The 17,278-nt window shown below is 39.7% G+C and overlaps 1 protein-coding gene and 1 non-coding gene across 6 annotated transcripts in view; one reads left to right on the top strand and one right to left on the bottom strand.

Annotated features, from left to right (window-relative positions):
• Nucleotides 1–17,278, top strand: part of ATP6V0A1 (ATPase H+ transporting V0 subunit a1) — a 57,650-nt gene that overhangs the window by 6,496 nt on the left and 33,876 nt on the right. For all 5 annotated transcript variants that reach the window (XM_045781760.2, XM_087854370.1, XM_045781759.2 and 2 more), the window contains exons 3-5: nt 10,152–10,230; nt 12,148–12,245; nt 12,782–12,910. In XM_045781760.2, the coding sequence (XP_045637716.1) occupies nt 10,152–10,230; nt 12,148–12,245; nt 12,782–12,910 (306 nt within the window). The remainder of the gene's footprint in view (nt 1–10,151; nt 10,231–12,147; nt 12,246–12,781; nt 12,911–17,278) is intronic.
• Nucleotides 5,120–5,230, bottom strand: LOC123781972 (U6 spliceosomal RNA). Its single transcript, XR_006776849.2, has one exon. It is a non-coding gene; the product is annotated as a U6 spliceosomal RNA (small nuclear RNA).

Here is a 17,278-nt window from a genome sequence, read left to right as displayed (position 1 = left end):
TCCTAATTTTTGTTGACCAGAATTATGGCATAGTCTAGCTGCAGGGGAGTCTGGGGAAAGTGGTTTTTCAACTGAGCAGTCACTGCCTTGAAGAAAATTGGGATTGTTGTTAATAAGGAAGTAAGGCTATGTATCTGTCAGATGGCATCCTTATCTATGCTCCTGAGTTTAAGGGGAATCTTTTTAGTATTTCACAAATTAATTTTTTTTTAAGATTTTATTTATTTATTTGACAGAGAGAGACAGCCAGCGAGAGAGGGAACACAAGCAGGGGGAGTGGGAGAGGAAGAAGCAGGCTCCCAGCAGAGAAGCCTGATGTGGGGCTCAATCCCAGAACGCTGGGATCACGCCCTGAGCCGAAGGCAGACGCTTAACGACTGCGCCACCCAGGCGCCCCCACAAATTAATTTTTATTAAGTTTTTTAAGTTTACTTATTTATTTAAGGAATCTCTACACCCAACGTGGGGCTTCAACTCAGCGACCCCAAGATCAAGAGTCACGTGCTCTTGCAGCTGAGCCAGCCAGGCGCCCCAGTATTTGACAATTTAAGTAAGATGTTTACTCTTAAGTTTTTGGAAAATTCTATTAAATTATTCAGATTCCTTTCAATTTCTGATTTTTTTTTTAAAGATTTTATTTATTTATATGACAGAGAGAGACAGCCAGTGAGAGAGGGAACACAAGCAGGAGGAGTGAGAGAGGAAGAAGCAGTCTCCCGGCCGAGGAGCCTGATGCGGGGCTCGATCCCAGAACGCCGGGATCACGCCCTGAGCCAAAGGCAGACGCTTAACGACTGAGCCACGTAGGCGCCCCTCGATTTCTGATTTTATTGCCACAAATGATTGTGGAATTTCATGGGATGCCTTTTCTTCATTTATTGAGGTTATGTTTTTTCCTTTAATCTATTAATTTGGTACATTACATATCCAGATTTTTTTTCCTACTGTCTTTTTTAAACAGTATTACTGAGATACAGTTCACATACCGTATAATTTGTCCATTCAAAGTATATAATGCAATGGTTTTTAGTATATTCACAGAGTTATACAACCATCACCACCGTCAGTTTTAGAATCTTTATTACCCTGACAGGAAACCCTGAACCCATTAACAGTCATTGCCCATTTCCTCCCAGTCCCCCTCCCCCTTCCACCCCCTGACAGCCACTAATCTGCTTTCTATTTCTATGGATTTGCTTATTCTGAACATTTCATGTCAATAGAATCAAATAATATGTCTTTTGTGATTGGCTTCTTTAATCTGGCATGTTTTCAAGATTCATCCATGTTGCAGTTTGTATCTGTACCTTTTTTTTGTATCTATTTTTCCTGTGAAAATGTGCAACATATTAAAATGAATTTCAGTTTCGGATATAAGGAGAGCTATAGAGTTGTTATCTATATTCTCTGCAAAAGATAACACTCTGGGTTTTACAGAGACAATTGAATAAGACATTTTCCCCACTCAAAATCTTCTGTGACTCATCTGTTCCCTCATCCACTCTTCTCTTTGACATAACTTCTTCTCTACTGTTCAGTCCCTTACTGTCTAACACTTAAAATTGCAAGGACAGTTCGCATTTTTTTGATCGATGCATGTTGAGCTTTTTACATTATTATTGTAGGCATTCCTCGCAGCACCCCTTAGAAGTAGAACCCACTTTTGAAGGGTGGAACTTAACATTCTCATTTTCCACACTAGGTACCTATGACATAGATGAAAATAGCTACCCAGGACACACAGATCTGTACCCCTGGGCTGTCTGACTCTACTGCCTATGTTCTTTTTAATTGAGATAGGCCAAAAAAGTCACCATTTCACAGTGTACAATTCATTGTTTTTTAGTGTATTCGCAGGGTTGTGCAACCGTCACCACTGTCTAATTCCAGAACATTTCATTACCCTCAAAAGAAGCCCTGTACCCATTAGCAGTCACTCCTCATGCCCTGGCCAACTACTTAATCTATCTCTATGGATTTCCCTATTGTGGATATTAAACATAATTGGGATCATATGATATGTTGCCTTTGGTGTCTTGATTCTTTCATTTAGCATATTGTTTTCCGGGTTCATCAACATGGTAGCTTATGTTAGGTTTTCATTCCTTTTTATGGCTGAATGATATTCCATCATACGTATATACTGCTGTTTGTTTATTCATTCATCAATTGATGAACATATTTGGGTTGTTTCTGCTTTTTGGCTCTTGTTAGTAATGCTGCTGTAAGCATTTTGTGTACAAATATTTGAGTTCTTATTTCTTTTGGGTGTTTACGTACAGGTGGAATTACTGGGTCATATGGTAATTCTGTGTTTAATTTTTTGAGGAACCTCCAGACTGCTTTTCACAGCAGCCACACCCCTTTACATTCCACCAGCAATGTACGAGGGTTCCCGTTTCTTCCCATCCTCACCAACACTTGTTATTTTTCATTTAAAAAATTTTATTATAGGGGTGCCTGGGTGGCTCAGTCCATTAAGCATCTGCCTTTGGCTCAGGTCATGATCTCAGGGCCCTGGGATCGAGCCCCACATCGGGCCCCCCGCTCAGTGGGCTGTCTGCTTCTCCCTTTTCCTCTTCCTCTGCTCCTCACCGCCCCCCTTGCATGTGTTCTCTCACTCTCAAATAAATAAATGAAATCTGAAAAAAAAATTAAAAATTTTATTATAGCCATCCTAATGGCTATGAAGTTGTATCTCTTAGTGGTTTTGATTTGCATTTTCCTCATGGCCAATTATGTGGAGCGTCTTTTCATATGCTTATTGGCCATTTGTATAGTTTTTGTTTTTTTTAAATGTAAAATCATCCTTGCAAGCCTGGGTAAACAACTTGGTCATGAGGCATATTTCAAAAGAATTTGGAGGGTCAGTTTCCTAATACTGTTTTAGTATTTTTTTCACTTATACAGTAGTCCCTCTCCTTATCCATGGAGGATACGTTCCAAGACCCACTGTGGGTGCCCGAAATCACAGATAGTACTAAACCCTATGTATATATATGTATTGTTTTTTTGCTATACATATATACCTATGATACAGTTTAGTTAATAAATTAGGCACAGTAAGAGATTAACACAATAATAAAATATAAAAATTATAGCAGTATACTGTAATGAAAGTTGTTATATGAATGTGGTCGCTCTCAAAATATCTTACTGTACTGTACTCTCCCTTCTTGTGAGGATGTGAGAGGATAAATGCCTACGTAAGGACATTCGGTGAGGCGAATGACGTAGGTGTGGTGGCACAGCGTTAGGCTACTATTGACTTTTTGACTGTATGTCAGAAGGTGGATCACTTGCTTCCAGACTACAGTTGGCTGCAGATAACTAAAACTGCGAATAACGGGTGACTACTGTATCGATAACTGATACTGGCTTGTATTGTCCTTTCTCAAAATATTCTTATCTGGTATCAAGTTTATACTGGCCAGTCTTACTTATTAGTTCAGGAGTATTCCTTCAGTTTTCCTCTTTGGGACAATTGTTCAAAGATTTGGGCTTATCTAGTCTTTGAAAGATTAGCAGAAACTATCTATGAAAGTTCCAGGCCTGATGTTCTTATTTCTTTATTATTATTACTATTTTTAAGTAAGCTCTATGCCTAACATGAGACGTGAACTCACAACAAGATCAAGAGTAGCACGTTCCACCGACTGAGCCAGCCAGGCGCCTCTATGCCTGATATTTTCTTTCTTTCTTTCTTTCTTTCTTTCTTTCTTTCTTTCTTTCTTTCTTTCTTTCTTTCTTTCTTTGTTAATGTATAATGTATTATTGGTTTCAGAGGTACAGGTCTGTGATTCATCAGTCTTACATAACACCCAGTGCTCATTGAATCACATGCCCTCCCTAATGTTTATCATCCAGTTACCCCATCCCTCCACCTACCTCCCCTCCAGCAACCCTCAGTTTGTTTTCTATGATTAAGAGTCTCTTGTGGTTTGTCTCCCTCTCTGGTTTCATTTTGTTTTATTTTTTCCTCTTTTCTCCTATGACCCTCTGTTTTGTTTCTTAAATTCCATTTATCAGTGAGCTCATATGATAATTGTCTTTCTCTGTTGACTTATTTCGCTTAGCATAATACCCTCTAGTTCCATCCACGTTGTTGCAAATGGCAAGATTTCAATTTTTTGATGGCTGTGTAATATTTCAGTGTGTGTGTGTGTGTGTGTGTTTGTACACACATATATACCACATCTTTATCCATTCATCTGTCGATGGACATCTGGGCTCTTTCCATAGTTTGGCTGTTGTGGACATTGCTGCTATAAACATTGGGGTGCAGATACCCCTTCAGATCACTACATAGTGCAACTACTGGGTCATAGGGTAGCTCTATTTTCAACTTTTTGAGGAACCTCCACACTGTTTTCCACAGTGGCTGCACCAGCTTGCATTCCCAGTAGTGTAGGAGGGTTCCCCTTTCTCCGCATCCTCGCCAACGTCTGTTTCCTGACTTGTTAATTTTAGCTATTCTTACTGGTGTGAGGTGGTATCTCATTGTGGTTTTGATTTGTATTTCCCTGATGCCGAGTGATTTGGAGCATTTTTTCTTGTGTCTGTTGGCCATTTGGATGTTTTCTTTGGAGAAGTGTCTGTTCATGTCTTCTGCCCATTTCTTAATTGGATTATTTGTTCTTTGGGTATTGAGTTTGATTAAGTTCTTTATAGATTTTGGATACTAGCCCTTTATCTGATATGTCATTTGCAAATATCTTCTCCCATTCTGTCAGTGTCTTTTGGTTTTGTTGACTGTTTCCTCTGCTGTGCAGAAGCTTTTTATCTTGATTCAGTCCCAGTAGTTCATTTTTGCCTTTGTTTCCCTTGCCTTTGGAGACATGTCTAGCCAGAAGTTCCTGCAGCTGAGGTTGAAAAGTTTGCTGCCCATGTTCTTCTCTAGAATTTTGATGGATTTAGGCCTGATATTTTTAGATGGATATATTTTGAAATTTCTTTACTGATTATAGACTTATTCTGTTTTTTTTTCTTTCTTGTCAGTTTTGATAAGTTATATTTTTCCAGAAAATTGTTTTAATCTGAACTTTCTGAGAAGTTTTTGGCATAATGTTCATTTTAGTATTTTTAAAAATCTCCATCTATAGTTGCCTATTTATTTTTTTGTTATACAGAACACTTAATGAATTTGTGCTTCATCCATGTGCAGGAGCCATGCTAATCTTCTCTGTATCGTTCCAATTTTTTTTAGCATATGCACTGCCAAAGCAAGCACTATAGTTGCCTTTTTAAATTCTTATATTTATTTATGCCTTCTCTCAGTCTTATAAAATTTTGTCTGTTTTGTCTTTTTTTTTATTTTATTTTATTTATTTATAAATTTAATTTAATTTTTTATTTTTTTTCTGCTGAGCAGGGAGCCTGACACAGGGCTTGATCCCAGGACCCCGAGATCATGACCTGAGCCAAAGGCAGACACTTAACCAACTGAGCCACCCAGGCACCCCTATTTTGTCTTTTTAAATAACCAGCTTATAAGTAAATAATAAAATTTTAAAATGTAATAACACCAAAAAACAGCTTTTGGTTTGGTACATCTTCTCTGGGACTTTCCTTCATTTCTGCTCTTTGTTGTTTTCTGCCTCCTGTTACCTTGTTCTCACTTCTTGAACGCTTAGTATAATCATTTTTAGTCTTTTCTATTACATGCATTTATGATTATAAATATCCTTTTTTTTTTTTAAGATTTGTTTATTTTAGAGAGGGCAGGAAAGAGGGACAGAGGGAGAGAGAGTTTCAAGCAGACTTCATGCTGAGCGTGGAGCCCAACACAGGACTCAGTCTCACGACCCTGAGATCACAGCCTGAGCTGAAACCAAGAGTCGAATGCTTAACCGACTGTGCCACCCAGGTGCCCCTGAGTTTCCTTTTAAATAGTACATTAGCTGTATCCCACAAAGTTTGATCTTTACATTTAAAAAGATTTTTTTTTTTAAGTAGGCTCCACGACAAATGTGGGGCTCAAACTCATGACCTCAAGATCAAGAGTCATGTGATCTACCTACTGAGCCAGCCAGGCGCCCCTGGTCTTTACATTTTCATTATCATTCCATTCCAAATATTTTAAGAATTTCTTTTTTTCAAGATTTTCTCTCTCTTTTTTTTTTATTTTAAAGATCTTATTTATTTATTTATTTTAGAGAGAGACAGAGCATGAGCAGGGAGAGGAGCATAGTTGGGGGGAGAGGGAGGAAGAATCTGAAGCAGACTCCGTGTTGAGCGCACACATGGGGCTCAGTCTCAAAGCCTTAAGATCATGAGCTGAGCTGAAACCAAGAGTTGGACACTTAAGGACTGAGCCATGCAGGCACCCTTAAGAATTTCATTATGGTTTCTTCTTTGAGCCATGAATTATTTAGGACTATTTTAGCATTTCCAAATATGTAGTTTAGGTGTGGTTTTTTTTTTTTTTTTTTTAATGTATTTAGAGAGAGTGCATGCACAGAGCCAAGGGGTAGGGCCAGAGGGATAGGGAGACAGAGCCTTTTTAAAAAAATATTTTATTTATTTATTTTAGAGAGAGAGAGAGTGAGAGAGTGGGCGAAGGGTAGGGGGAGAGAGAGAATCCCAAGGAGACTCTGTGCTGAGTGTGGAGCCCAGTGCGGGGCTTGATCCCGTGACCCCAAGATCACGACCTGAGCCAAGCCGAAATCAAGAGTCGGACACTCAACCGATTAAGCCACCCTGACGCCCTGGGAGAGAGTCTTAAGCAGTGCAGAGCCCCATGTGGGTCTTGATCTCATGATCCTTGAGATCATGACTTGAGCTGAAACCAGAAGTTGGACACTTAACCACCTGTGCCACCTAAGCCACCTTAGGTTGTCTTTTTGATAATGATTTCTTTTCTTTCTTTTTTTTTTAAAAGATATTTATTTATTTATTTATTTATTTATTTGAGAGAGAGTGAGAGATTGAGTCCGCATGTGCTAGTGAGGGAAGGGGCAGAGGGAGAGAATCTTCAAACAGACTCCTTTCTGAGCAAGGAGACAGATGGGGCTCGGTTTCACAACCCTGAGATCATGAACTGAGTTGAAACCAAGAGTTGGATGTTAACCGGCTGAGCCACCCAAGCGCCCCTTGATATTGATTTCTAACTTAATTGCATTGTTGTAGAGCATTTCCTGTATAGTACCTGTTCTTTACTGAGATTTGCTGTATGACCTATTTTGTGGTCAGTTTTCATAATGAATTCTTAAAGAGAGAACTGGTGGATGCTGGGATAAAAAATGTGTGTGTGTGTGTGTGTGTGTGTGTGTGTGTGTGTGTGTATTTTAGGTTAAGCTTATTAATTAGGTTGTTCACATTTTCTCTGTCCTTACTAATATTTGGTAGACTCAATGTATCAATAATTTAAAATTGTATTTAAAATTTTCCACTACATAGGGTTGTCAGTGTCTCCTTGTGGTTCTGTTAATTTCTTTCGGAAATATTTTGAGGATGCCTTTCCCAAGTATTTTGGGACGCCTTACCTGACACTGGCTGCAGTTCAGCTTTGCCTACAGATAATGAAACCAGTAAAGTTATCAAGAGTCTTGTGGCTACTTTCGCTTCAGTTTCATGTTTATTGAAGTGGAAATTTCTGAATGGAAGGTCAAGATACTGCCTCTCGGTGAAAAAAACAAACATTTTATTAGAGACATCCAAGTTTAGGATTGTTGCATCTCCCTGGAAATTGTTTGTAGTGATTCTTGTAATCTCTGATAATGCTTTTTGCCTTAGATTCTAATAAATATAGTACCAATAATGTCCTTCCTAGTTTCTCCATTATCAGTCTATTCCTCTTACAATTTATTCTTCATATGCAGTATTATTCAAAAAAGTAAATCTTCAAAAATGTTTTTTAAAATCAGATTATTTGGGAGCACCTGGGTGGCTCAGTCGTTAAGCGTCTGCCTTGGGCTCAGGGCGTGATCCTGGAGTTCTGGGATCGAGCCCCACGTCAGGCTCTTCCCATGGGAGCCTGCTTTTTCCTCTCCCACTCCCCCTGCTTGTGTTCCCTCTCTTGCTGGCTGTCTCTCTCTCTGTCAAATAAATAAATACAATATTTAAAAAATAAAAATCAGATTATTTGATTCCATTCTGCCTATGGAACAATTTTTCCCCTTCTCTGAATATATGATTTATTTATGTCTCTGAGTCACTTGTCATGGTCTTTCTGCTTCATTCTGCCTATTTCTGCTTGGTGAACTCTGCCTCATCCCCCAGAGTCCCAGCTCAGGTGTTTCCTTTGTACATTTTTGTCCACTTACTCATTTTTTTCTCATAGTTATTCCTGCATATGTTCATTTCTTTCTTTCATTCTTTCATTCTTTTCCCATTTTCTTTCCTTCTTTTTTCCCCCACATTTTTTATGGATGTAAAATTTATATTCACTGGAATACATAGACCTTAAGAGTACAGTTTTGTACTCTTGTATGTATGAATGAAGAGTAAATTTTTAAAACCTTTACCAACACCACCCCGGTCAAGATATAGAATATTTCCATCAGCCCAGAAAGGTATCTTGTGCCTACTTCTGGTCATTCTCTACTATTTTGATTTCTACCATCATAGAATAGTTTTGTCTGTTCTTGAACTTTATGTAAATAGAATGATACAAAGCCTTATGTCTGACTTCTTTAACTCAAGCTAATGCTAAGATGTGTCTGTTTTTATGTGTATCTATAGTTGATTCTTCTTATTGCAGAGTAGTATTCCATTGCATGAATATGCTACAATGTCTTTATCTGTTCTCCTGTTGTTGGATATTTGGAACATTGCCAGTTTGTGGCTATTGTGAATAAAGCTGTTGTAAACATTCTTGTACAAGTCTCTGTAGACATGTTTTCATTTCTTTTAAGCAAATACCTAATAGTGGAATGCTTAGTCATGAGGTAGGTAGGTATATGTTTTAATTGTATAAGAAGGTGACAATATTTACTTTTTTAAAATAGCATTTATCACAATAAATTGTATTTATTAGTTTGTGTCTGTCTCATCCGTGGGTCTGATGGCTCCTCAAAGCTTGGACATATCCTTTTGTATTTATACCGATGCCTAATATAGTGCCTGGCGCATAGTTGTTGCTCTATAAATGTTGAGTGAGTAGCTATAGTTCTTTACTTTTTAAAAAAAATTTTTGTATTACTTTTAAGCACCTTTTTAAATTTTGTTTTATTTATTTATTTTAGAGAGAGTGCGCATGTGTGGGGGGGAGAGGCAAAGGGAAAGGGGTGAGAAAATCTTTTTTTTAACTCCTTTATTTTTTTTATTTAAAGGTTTTATTTATTTGAGACAGGGAGAGAGAAGCACAAGTGGTGGGGGGTGCAGAGGGAGAGGGAGAAGCAGACACCCCACTGGGCAGTGAGTTCAACAGGGCTCGATCCCAGGACCCTGAGATCATGACCTGAGCTGAAGGCAAACGTTTAACCAAGCCATGGCCTAGGGTGAGAGACTCTTAAGCAGACTCCACGCTAAGTGCAGAGCCTGACCTGATCACGATGTGAGACGAAACCAAGAGTCAGACGCTTAACCAGCTGAGCCACCCAGGCACCCCTTACCTGTATTACTTTTATGGAATTTATCACAAGGTATCTTATTGATTGTGTTCATCCTTTTTCTTTATTAGATTGCAGGCTTCTTAGTAAGTAGGAACTTGTTTTATTTTTGTTTGTATTTCCCAGAATATCTGTCACATTGCTTTGAAAATTACTTGTGATGTATGAATGAATAAACCAGCCTGTCCCCTAGGAAGTGAAGATCCTGGGACGGAAGAATAAGAGAAGTTTGCCTTCTGTGTCTTCTGATGGGAAGGAAGAGAAGGAAAACCTGGCAAAGCTTCTATTACATCCGTTGCTCAAATTTTTGGCTGGGGGAGCTCACTGAGACATTGGCCTGGGGAGACCATTTTGTACCATACTCTTTTATCTAATTTGCCTCCATTCCAGCAATATGGTGCTACAGTGAGGGAGGGGTTTTTACCTTCAGTTGGTGTGATTGGCCCCGAAGCAGGTTATGTAGATCAGTAGGGCCGTTATTGTTAGTGTTGCATCAGACACCGAAACAAAATATTAGATTTTCACTTTGCAGGGTGTCACTTGTGAAACAGAAAGTAGATACAGTATTTAAATATGTGGTATTGTGTTCTTATTTTGCAGTTAAATCCAGATGTGAATGTTTTCCAGCGGAAATTTGTGAATGAAGTTAGAAGATGTGAAGAAATGGATCGAAAGCTTCGTATGTACATTTTGGTTCCGTATGATGTTCCTATAATGAGTAATTTGTCTTAAATTAGAGACACTAGTCCTCTTAACAAAAGAAGAAAATACTGCAGGAGAAAAAGAAAGGAAGAATAGTCTTATGATCCTGATATTAAGATGAACTTCTTGTGTACAAGTAGATTTTTTTTTTTTTTAAGATTTTATTTATTTATTTATTTGACAGAGAGAGACGGCCAGCGAGAAAGGGAACACAAGCAGGGGGAGTGGGAGAGGAAGAAGCAGGCTCACAGCAGAGGAGCCTGATGTGGGGCTTGATCCCATAACGCCGGGATCACGCCCTGAGCTGAAGGCAGACGCTTAACCGCTGTGCCACCCAGGTGCCCCGTGTACAAGTAGATTTTGTGGTATTGGGGCTAGGTGGTGTTTAATGAAAACCTTGTCTGAGATGACAAGGCTGCAAACTGAACATATTGGTTATTTTTCTGTGGAAAGGGTTTTATAGCAGTACCGCATTATGGACTTTTTTTTTTTTCAAGATTTTATTTATTTATTTGACAGAGAGAGACAGCCAGCAAGAGAGGGAACACAAGCAGGGGGAGTGGGAGAGGAAGAAGCAGGCTCCCAGCGGAAGATCCCAGAACTCTGGGATCACGCCCTGAGCCGAAGGCAGACGCTTAACGACTGCGCCACCCAGGCGCCCCCGCATTATAGACTTCTGAGAGATAGGCCACAGACCATCATCTTATTTTATTTTAATTTATTAAATATTTTATTTATTTATTTTTAAAGATTTTATTTATTCATTTAAGAGAGAGACAGAGAGAGCACAAGCAGGGGGAAAGGCAGAAGGAGAGGGAGAAGCAGTCTCCTGGCTGAGCAAGGAGTCCAATGTGGGACTCGATCCCAGGACCCTGGGATCATGACCTGAGTCGAAGGCAGACGCTTAATGACTGAGCCACCCAGGTACCCCTAATTTGACATTTTTATGAAGGAAGAAACTAACACATTTATTAGGGTCCTGTTGAGAGTTGGGGTGTTCATATACTTAATTTCATTCATTCCTCACAGTATTCCTTCAGGTGGGTATTACCTCATTTAATAAATGAGGAAGTTGGGGTGCCTGGCTGGCTCAGTTGGTAGAGCATCCAACTCTTGATCTCTGGGTCATGAGTTTGAGCCCCACGTTGGTAGAGATTACTGTAGAAAGAGGTGGGGAGGAAGGAAGGAAAGAAAGAAAGAAAAGAAAAAAGAAACCAAAGATCAGAGAGGTTAAGTGACTTGCCCAAGAACAGAAGCAGTTATGCTGGAATCAGTATTTGAACCCCAGTTGTTCTCTCTGACCCCCAAACCAATGATCTTGGTATGCCAGCTTTCAGTTAGCTGATTGGCGAATTTGGTCTCTGCTCTAAAAAAGTCACTAGTTGTCACTTTTGTCTTCTGGTTTTTTGGGGCCTTACTCCATGTCACACTTTTTGTTTTTTTGTTTTGTTAAAACTGATCCGTTTTTCAAATTTTATGAAACCTTTTTGATCTGGAATTGTCTCACTAGTGTGCTAAATGTCAAATATTCTATTGAATTGTGCTTTTCTGTAGCTCCGCTCTACAACAATATCTACAAACAGAACCATCGTACTCTGGACTAGTAGTCGCACATGGTGGAGAACTGAAGTAGATGAGGTTTTAAGATCAGAAGAGGGAAAGAAGATGGTCGTGGGATGATAATCCTCTTTGGTGTGTCTGTGATTTAGAGAGCGTGCAGTGGAAAAAGAGGAACGTGGAGGAAAAAGGATTTACACGTTGTGCTGCTTTTATGTGAAAGTATCTTTATAGAACAAAGCTCTTTTTAGCCAGGTTACCGCTCCTATTTTTTTCCTCAGCTATTGGCAATTCCAGGCCTGTGCTATACCTGAATGTTTTGATTCTGTCATTTTAGGATTTGTTGAGAAAGAGATAAGAAAAGCTAATATCCCAATTATGGACACTGGTGAAAACCCAGAGGTGCCCTTCCCCCGGGACATGATTGACTTAGAGGTAAACAATTCTAAGGAAGCCAGATACGTTTCTTTCTACTTAAATGCAGAAATTATTTTCCTGTGTGGATGGAGAGTAGAGGAATTCTTGCTACAATTGTCCGCATTGTCTCTTGTTGTGAGTTTCTTGTGGAGACTTACCATAGAGCACTATCTTGAACAATTTCACTCGCCACCAAATAAATGTTTATTGCCTTATTGAAACCTTATTAGATTAATGTCACCTTATCTAGTAATTTATTAATCTCATAGACTAAATGAATAAGCAGCAGACTTTTCAATATTTTATCTATCCAAAGTCCCCTGAGAAATTCAACCACGTGTGTAATAGAACTTCTAAAGACAGATGATGTTAAACAAAAAATTTTCATAAACAAAATTGCCCCGGTAAAATGACATTTGCCGGGTAGATATAAAATGTGTTTGAACCATGAGGGTGGCAGGAGTTCTGTGGAATGGATGAATTCATCTGTCTTTCAGAACAAGCATATTGAACTTAGTTTAAGTTAATAGTCTGATTTTTTTTTTCCCCTGTAGGCCAATTTTGAGAAGATTGAAAATGAACTGAAGGAAATCAACACAAACCAGGAAGCTCTGAAGAGAAATTTCCTGGAACTGACTGAATTAAAATTTATACTTCGCAAAACTCAGCAGTTTTTCGATGAGGTCAGACTATTGTTTCTTTTAGTATTTGAGCAGCTGATATTACACCTGCACAAGTGGGCCATGTTGTTATTCCAGAAATTATTTTAATTTGCTAGTTTGAAAGCAATACCATTTTTGCACCGTTTTAGTTGAAGAAATGTCAGATTTTGTTCCATTTTTCATGCAGTACACAGCCAGTCATGGTTTTGTATATTTTTGCATTTTCTGCAATTTTTCATCACAAGATGGGGAAGGGAACCCTAAAGTAGTTGTGTAAACATAACCGAAATTTTTACATTATATTTTAAGGTAAGTAAAGGCTTCAGGTAAAAGTTAAAGCAACAAGACAGATTTGGTCCTACGTGAAATTATAACGAAGTTTTAATCTCCGAACTTTTATCGTCAAATTTTTATTTTTATTTTATTCTCTATGTTTGCTTATCAATCATGAGCACATTTGTAACTATCCACATAGCACGTCACATTTTAATTTTTCAAGAGTTTCTCTTTATGTTGTATGGAAATATTGGTAGGATGCCTGTTTTTGAAATTCCTGGATTTTCACGGAAACTCAATTGCACTACTTTATAGGGAAAAATGTAAATCAGTTCCTGGGTTAAAAATGTAGGTTGCACATGACAGTTTGCTGAGGTGAGCCCATGGAAAGGCATGGGAGCAAGGTTTTCAAAAGGCTTCCTTCTCCTAATTACCCCTGGAAAGGAGTCTTAGCTTTCAGCTTGGACTTGCTTTATTGGTGGCCTAAGATATCAGTAACTCTCTTTTTTACAGTAAGGTGTCTTTGCCACCGGATTAGCAATATCAGACACTTCAGCTATTGGTCCAGCCACTGTTCGGTGTGCCTTCCATAAAATTCTTTATTTCCTTGGCTCAACAACAACAACAAAATTTGACAAAGCTTTTTGAAAATAGAAGGCCTGTTTTAGTTAGCACGTGATATATTCTCTGTCTCTGTTTTTAAGATTTTATTTATTTATTTATTTGAGAGAGCGAGAGAGCGCATGAGCAGTGGGGAGAGAGAGAAACAGGCTCCCTGGGGGACCCCGGGGTCATGACCTGAACTGAAGGCAGATGCCTAACCCACTGAGCCACCCAGGTGCCCCAGGTGATGTATTCTCAGTTCTACTTTTAATATCTGTCTTTTAAGAAAAGACCAACTCTCTAGCCCTCTAGACTGGAGCCCGGGCTCTGTAACTAGCAGCATGAGCCTCACCTGGGAACTTGTCAGAATGGACATTACTAGTCCTCCCTCCAGACTCAGGGAATCAGAAACTCTGAGGGGGGGCCCAGTGATCTGTTTTCACAAGGTGACTCTGAGGCGCACTAGTTTGTGAAACACTGGGCTCCAGAAAGTCAGCTGAAGATGTGATACATTCCTCAGTAACTAGGGACTGACTCAGACAAGCCATGCTAATTAAAAAAATCTGTTGGGGCAAGGGACCAGGGAAAAGCTCATAAGAATTTAATTGCGAGATCATCCCAAGAATCAGAATCTGGCTATGTATCAAGAGAGGTTTGGTGTGAATATTCAGCTTGCTCACTGAGTGGAGAATTTTGAGACTGACAGAAACTTCTTTCACCAGTCCCCGATATCTCATTGCATTAGAGGGTGTGGGACAGTGTGATTAACTCTTTCCAAGTGTTCCAGGTCTTTTGCAACAGGCATGGCCACTTTTGCCATATGGTTTTAATGAACAAGTAATCTGGAATTCCCGTTGTGCACTGCCTAAACTGTTATTGTATTTATATTCATTAATTCACTGAGCATTTAATGAGCACCTACTCTGCGTGAGGCACAAGATGAGTAAGACATGGTCAAGGAATGCATCGCTTAGTCATATCAGGAAACATGCCAGAACACAGTCCCTCCATATGCCCACAGATGTGTGCTTTTCTAAATGTGTCCAAGCTGCTGCCCACAGATCCAGTTTCAACTGGCCTCAGAATCAAAACTCAGGTACTTTGAGCATCACTTGGGGCTTAATTCTTTCTCCTCCCCCCCCTTTCCCCTTTTGATATAGTCTTTGTTTATGACTGGGATGTTGCTGAAGTGTATGCAAATGTCTTTCATAACCTCCTGAGTTTAAGGAATGGAATAGGCTTCCTTGTCTAGTTCATTCTGAGAGAAAATCTGAATAAAGACTGGCAAATGGACTCCCTTATGGGCAGCAGTTACTTGAATTGTTTTTAAACAATACTTGTTACTAAAAACAAGGTACTAAAAACAAAATAAGAGAAATCACTTGGAAAGATGATCACAGTTTTAAAATCGTAAGTTCTGGATTTAGGAATTTTCTTTATGATTAATAAATCGAAACATGAAACACCCATGCTGAGAAGGCAGGCTGGAAGTCTTCATGACCTTCATGCCCAATCCACAATGGATTGTTTTGCCCCTTACTCAGGCAAAATATTTTTTTTTTTTTTCGTAATAATCTCGAAGTACTTTTGAGCGTGAGGCCTTGGCTGTGAGAGATTCTTTGGCTGCTTTTGTCATCAGTCTGTCTTGTTCCTAGCACCCTCACCGTAGCGCGGGGAGTCTTCTGACAAGAGCTACTCTGCCTTTCTACTCCGAGTGCAGAGTCCATGCCTTGCGGAGGCCTGCCGCTAGCTCATAGGCTCCGCCAGGTCCCTTTCAATGGCCCTTGCCCTGCTCTTGCCAGACAGCAGCCTCGCGTGTCACTGCCTTGATAGGAAATGAGACCTCACAGAGTAAGTGCATCTGTGCTCGTGAGTGCGCACTTTACATAATGCAAAAGATAAACTTGGGACCCTCAAATCTCGGAAACGTGATTTTTTTCACGAGATCGTCTTCCATGCCTGAAATTAGTGTTTGCAAATGGCCTGAAACACGACCAGTTCAGACCCTTCTTTTTTATATAATTTGGTGAACATGATCAATAATTTATAATAATGAGTTAGCAGAAAATGGCTAAATCAGGAAATGATTCTTTCCATCTTTAGGCATAGCGGTCATGATTGGCAGGATGTCTGGAAGGGGAAGAGTAAACATAAATTGAACATTCTTATGATTTAAGATGATTACAAATTCGACTTAGCCATTTCTTATCCAGAGCATTTAAAATGACTTGTTAATGATTATCCTTTTCTCAGTCTTCTTGCTTATGAAGAACTGTAAGAGCTGGAGAGAATTCTCTGCATCTTTTACCATAAGCACCCTAACATATGAGAGCGTAAAGAAGACTGGAAAAGTAATGGTTAATGGCATGCAGGTCCCTGCCTTCCTTTCCTTCTGAGTCTTCCATCCATCTGCTTTTCTTTACTTTTCTTTCCCATCTGCCATCTCCTCTGGGGCTTGGGCGAATACCTTAAGTGACGAAATGTGATTTCTCTCTCAATGTAGCTGGAAGTAAAAGCGTTTGCTCTTGGTAATTAACGCAGCTTGACCTGGGTGTGCTGTCGACAGGGTGCTGCTGAGATTCTGCTGCTTCCTCTTTCAGGGCATCTGGTCTTAGTGTTCTGACTGGGGGAAAGGTGAACCGGAGAGCACAGCGAGTAATTCAGATGCACACGGGCAGTGTTGTTACTGCTATTCGGAAACCCAGAATAGGATTCAGATACCCCACGATGCGGTTTCAGAGATTGTCTTAAAGGCCCTCAGTGAGCAGTTCTGGCCCTCCTAGTTCCCCATGAGGCACAGTTATTTTACTTAAAAATGTTTGACTTCCCTCTCTAAAATGTAGGATTCTGAAGTACGAAGTAGTGAAATTATTAATTAGACTATTAGTGCGAGTTTTCTTTTCATTTTAATTCTGTTGAGGTTTTACGCCCCCTGAGTCCCAGGGCAGCAGTAGACGACAGCGTAGTCTAGCTCTTCAGCTCTCTTTGCTGCTCCAGCAGTTGTCCCCTGTAGGGCACAGATGTTTGCACTGTGCCTCATCTTTTGGCTTTACTGAAAGCAGGTCTTGTGAACCCTGCGGGGAAGTAGGCAGAAGTCTTGTGGCGAGCAGTCAGTTTCGCGGGCTTTTGCCAAGGGACATCCCAAGAACAAGTTGAAATGAGGTAGTCATCTAGATCCTTAAAATGTGTTGCCTGTGGCTTGCAATCAGCTGATCTGATATTAAGAAGAAACCAAAAAAAGCCCCCTAAACTTCCATTCGATAGCAAGTGGAAACCTGTTGCCCCCATTATCTCTTCTTAAACTTTTTCACATCTCATGACAGTATTTGTCTGCCCTCTGACGTACTCAGGGCCTGCCCTTCCTTTTCTTTCTTTTCTTTTTTTTGGGGGGTGGGGAGGAGGTGGAGGGAAGGTTGAATGTTGATCTTGCATCAACTTTTAGAATTCACGTCCCCAGAAATTTCTTTCTGTTTTTTTTTAGGCTTTCAGCCTTATCATTTGGTTTTTATC

Source organism: Ursus americanus, chromosome 23 (assembly GCF_024610735.1).
Source record: "Ursus americanus isolate L20-20 chromosome 23, mUrsAme1.1.p, whole genome shotgun sequence".
In the NCBI taxonomy this organism is placed as follows: domain Eukaryota; kingdom Metazoa; phylum Chordata; class Mammalia; order Carnivora; family Ursidae; genus Ursus; species Ursus americanus.
The sequence above is the reverse complement of the archived record's forward strand: the minus strand, read 5'-3'. Positions and strand labels throughout refer to the sequence as shown.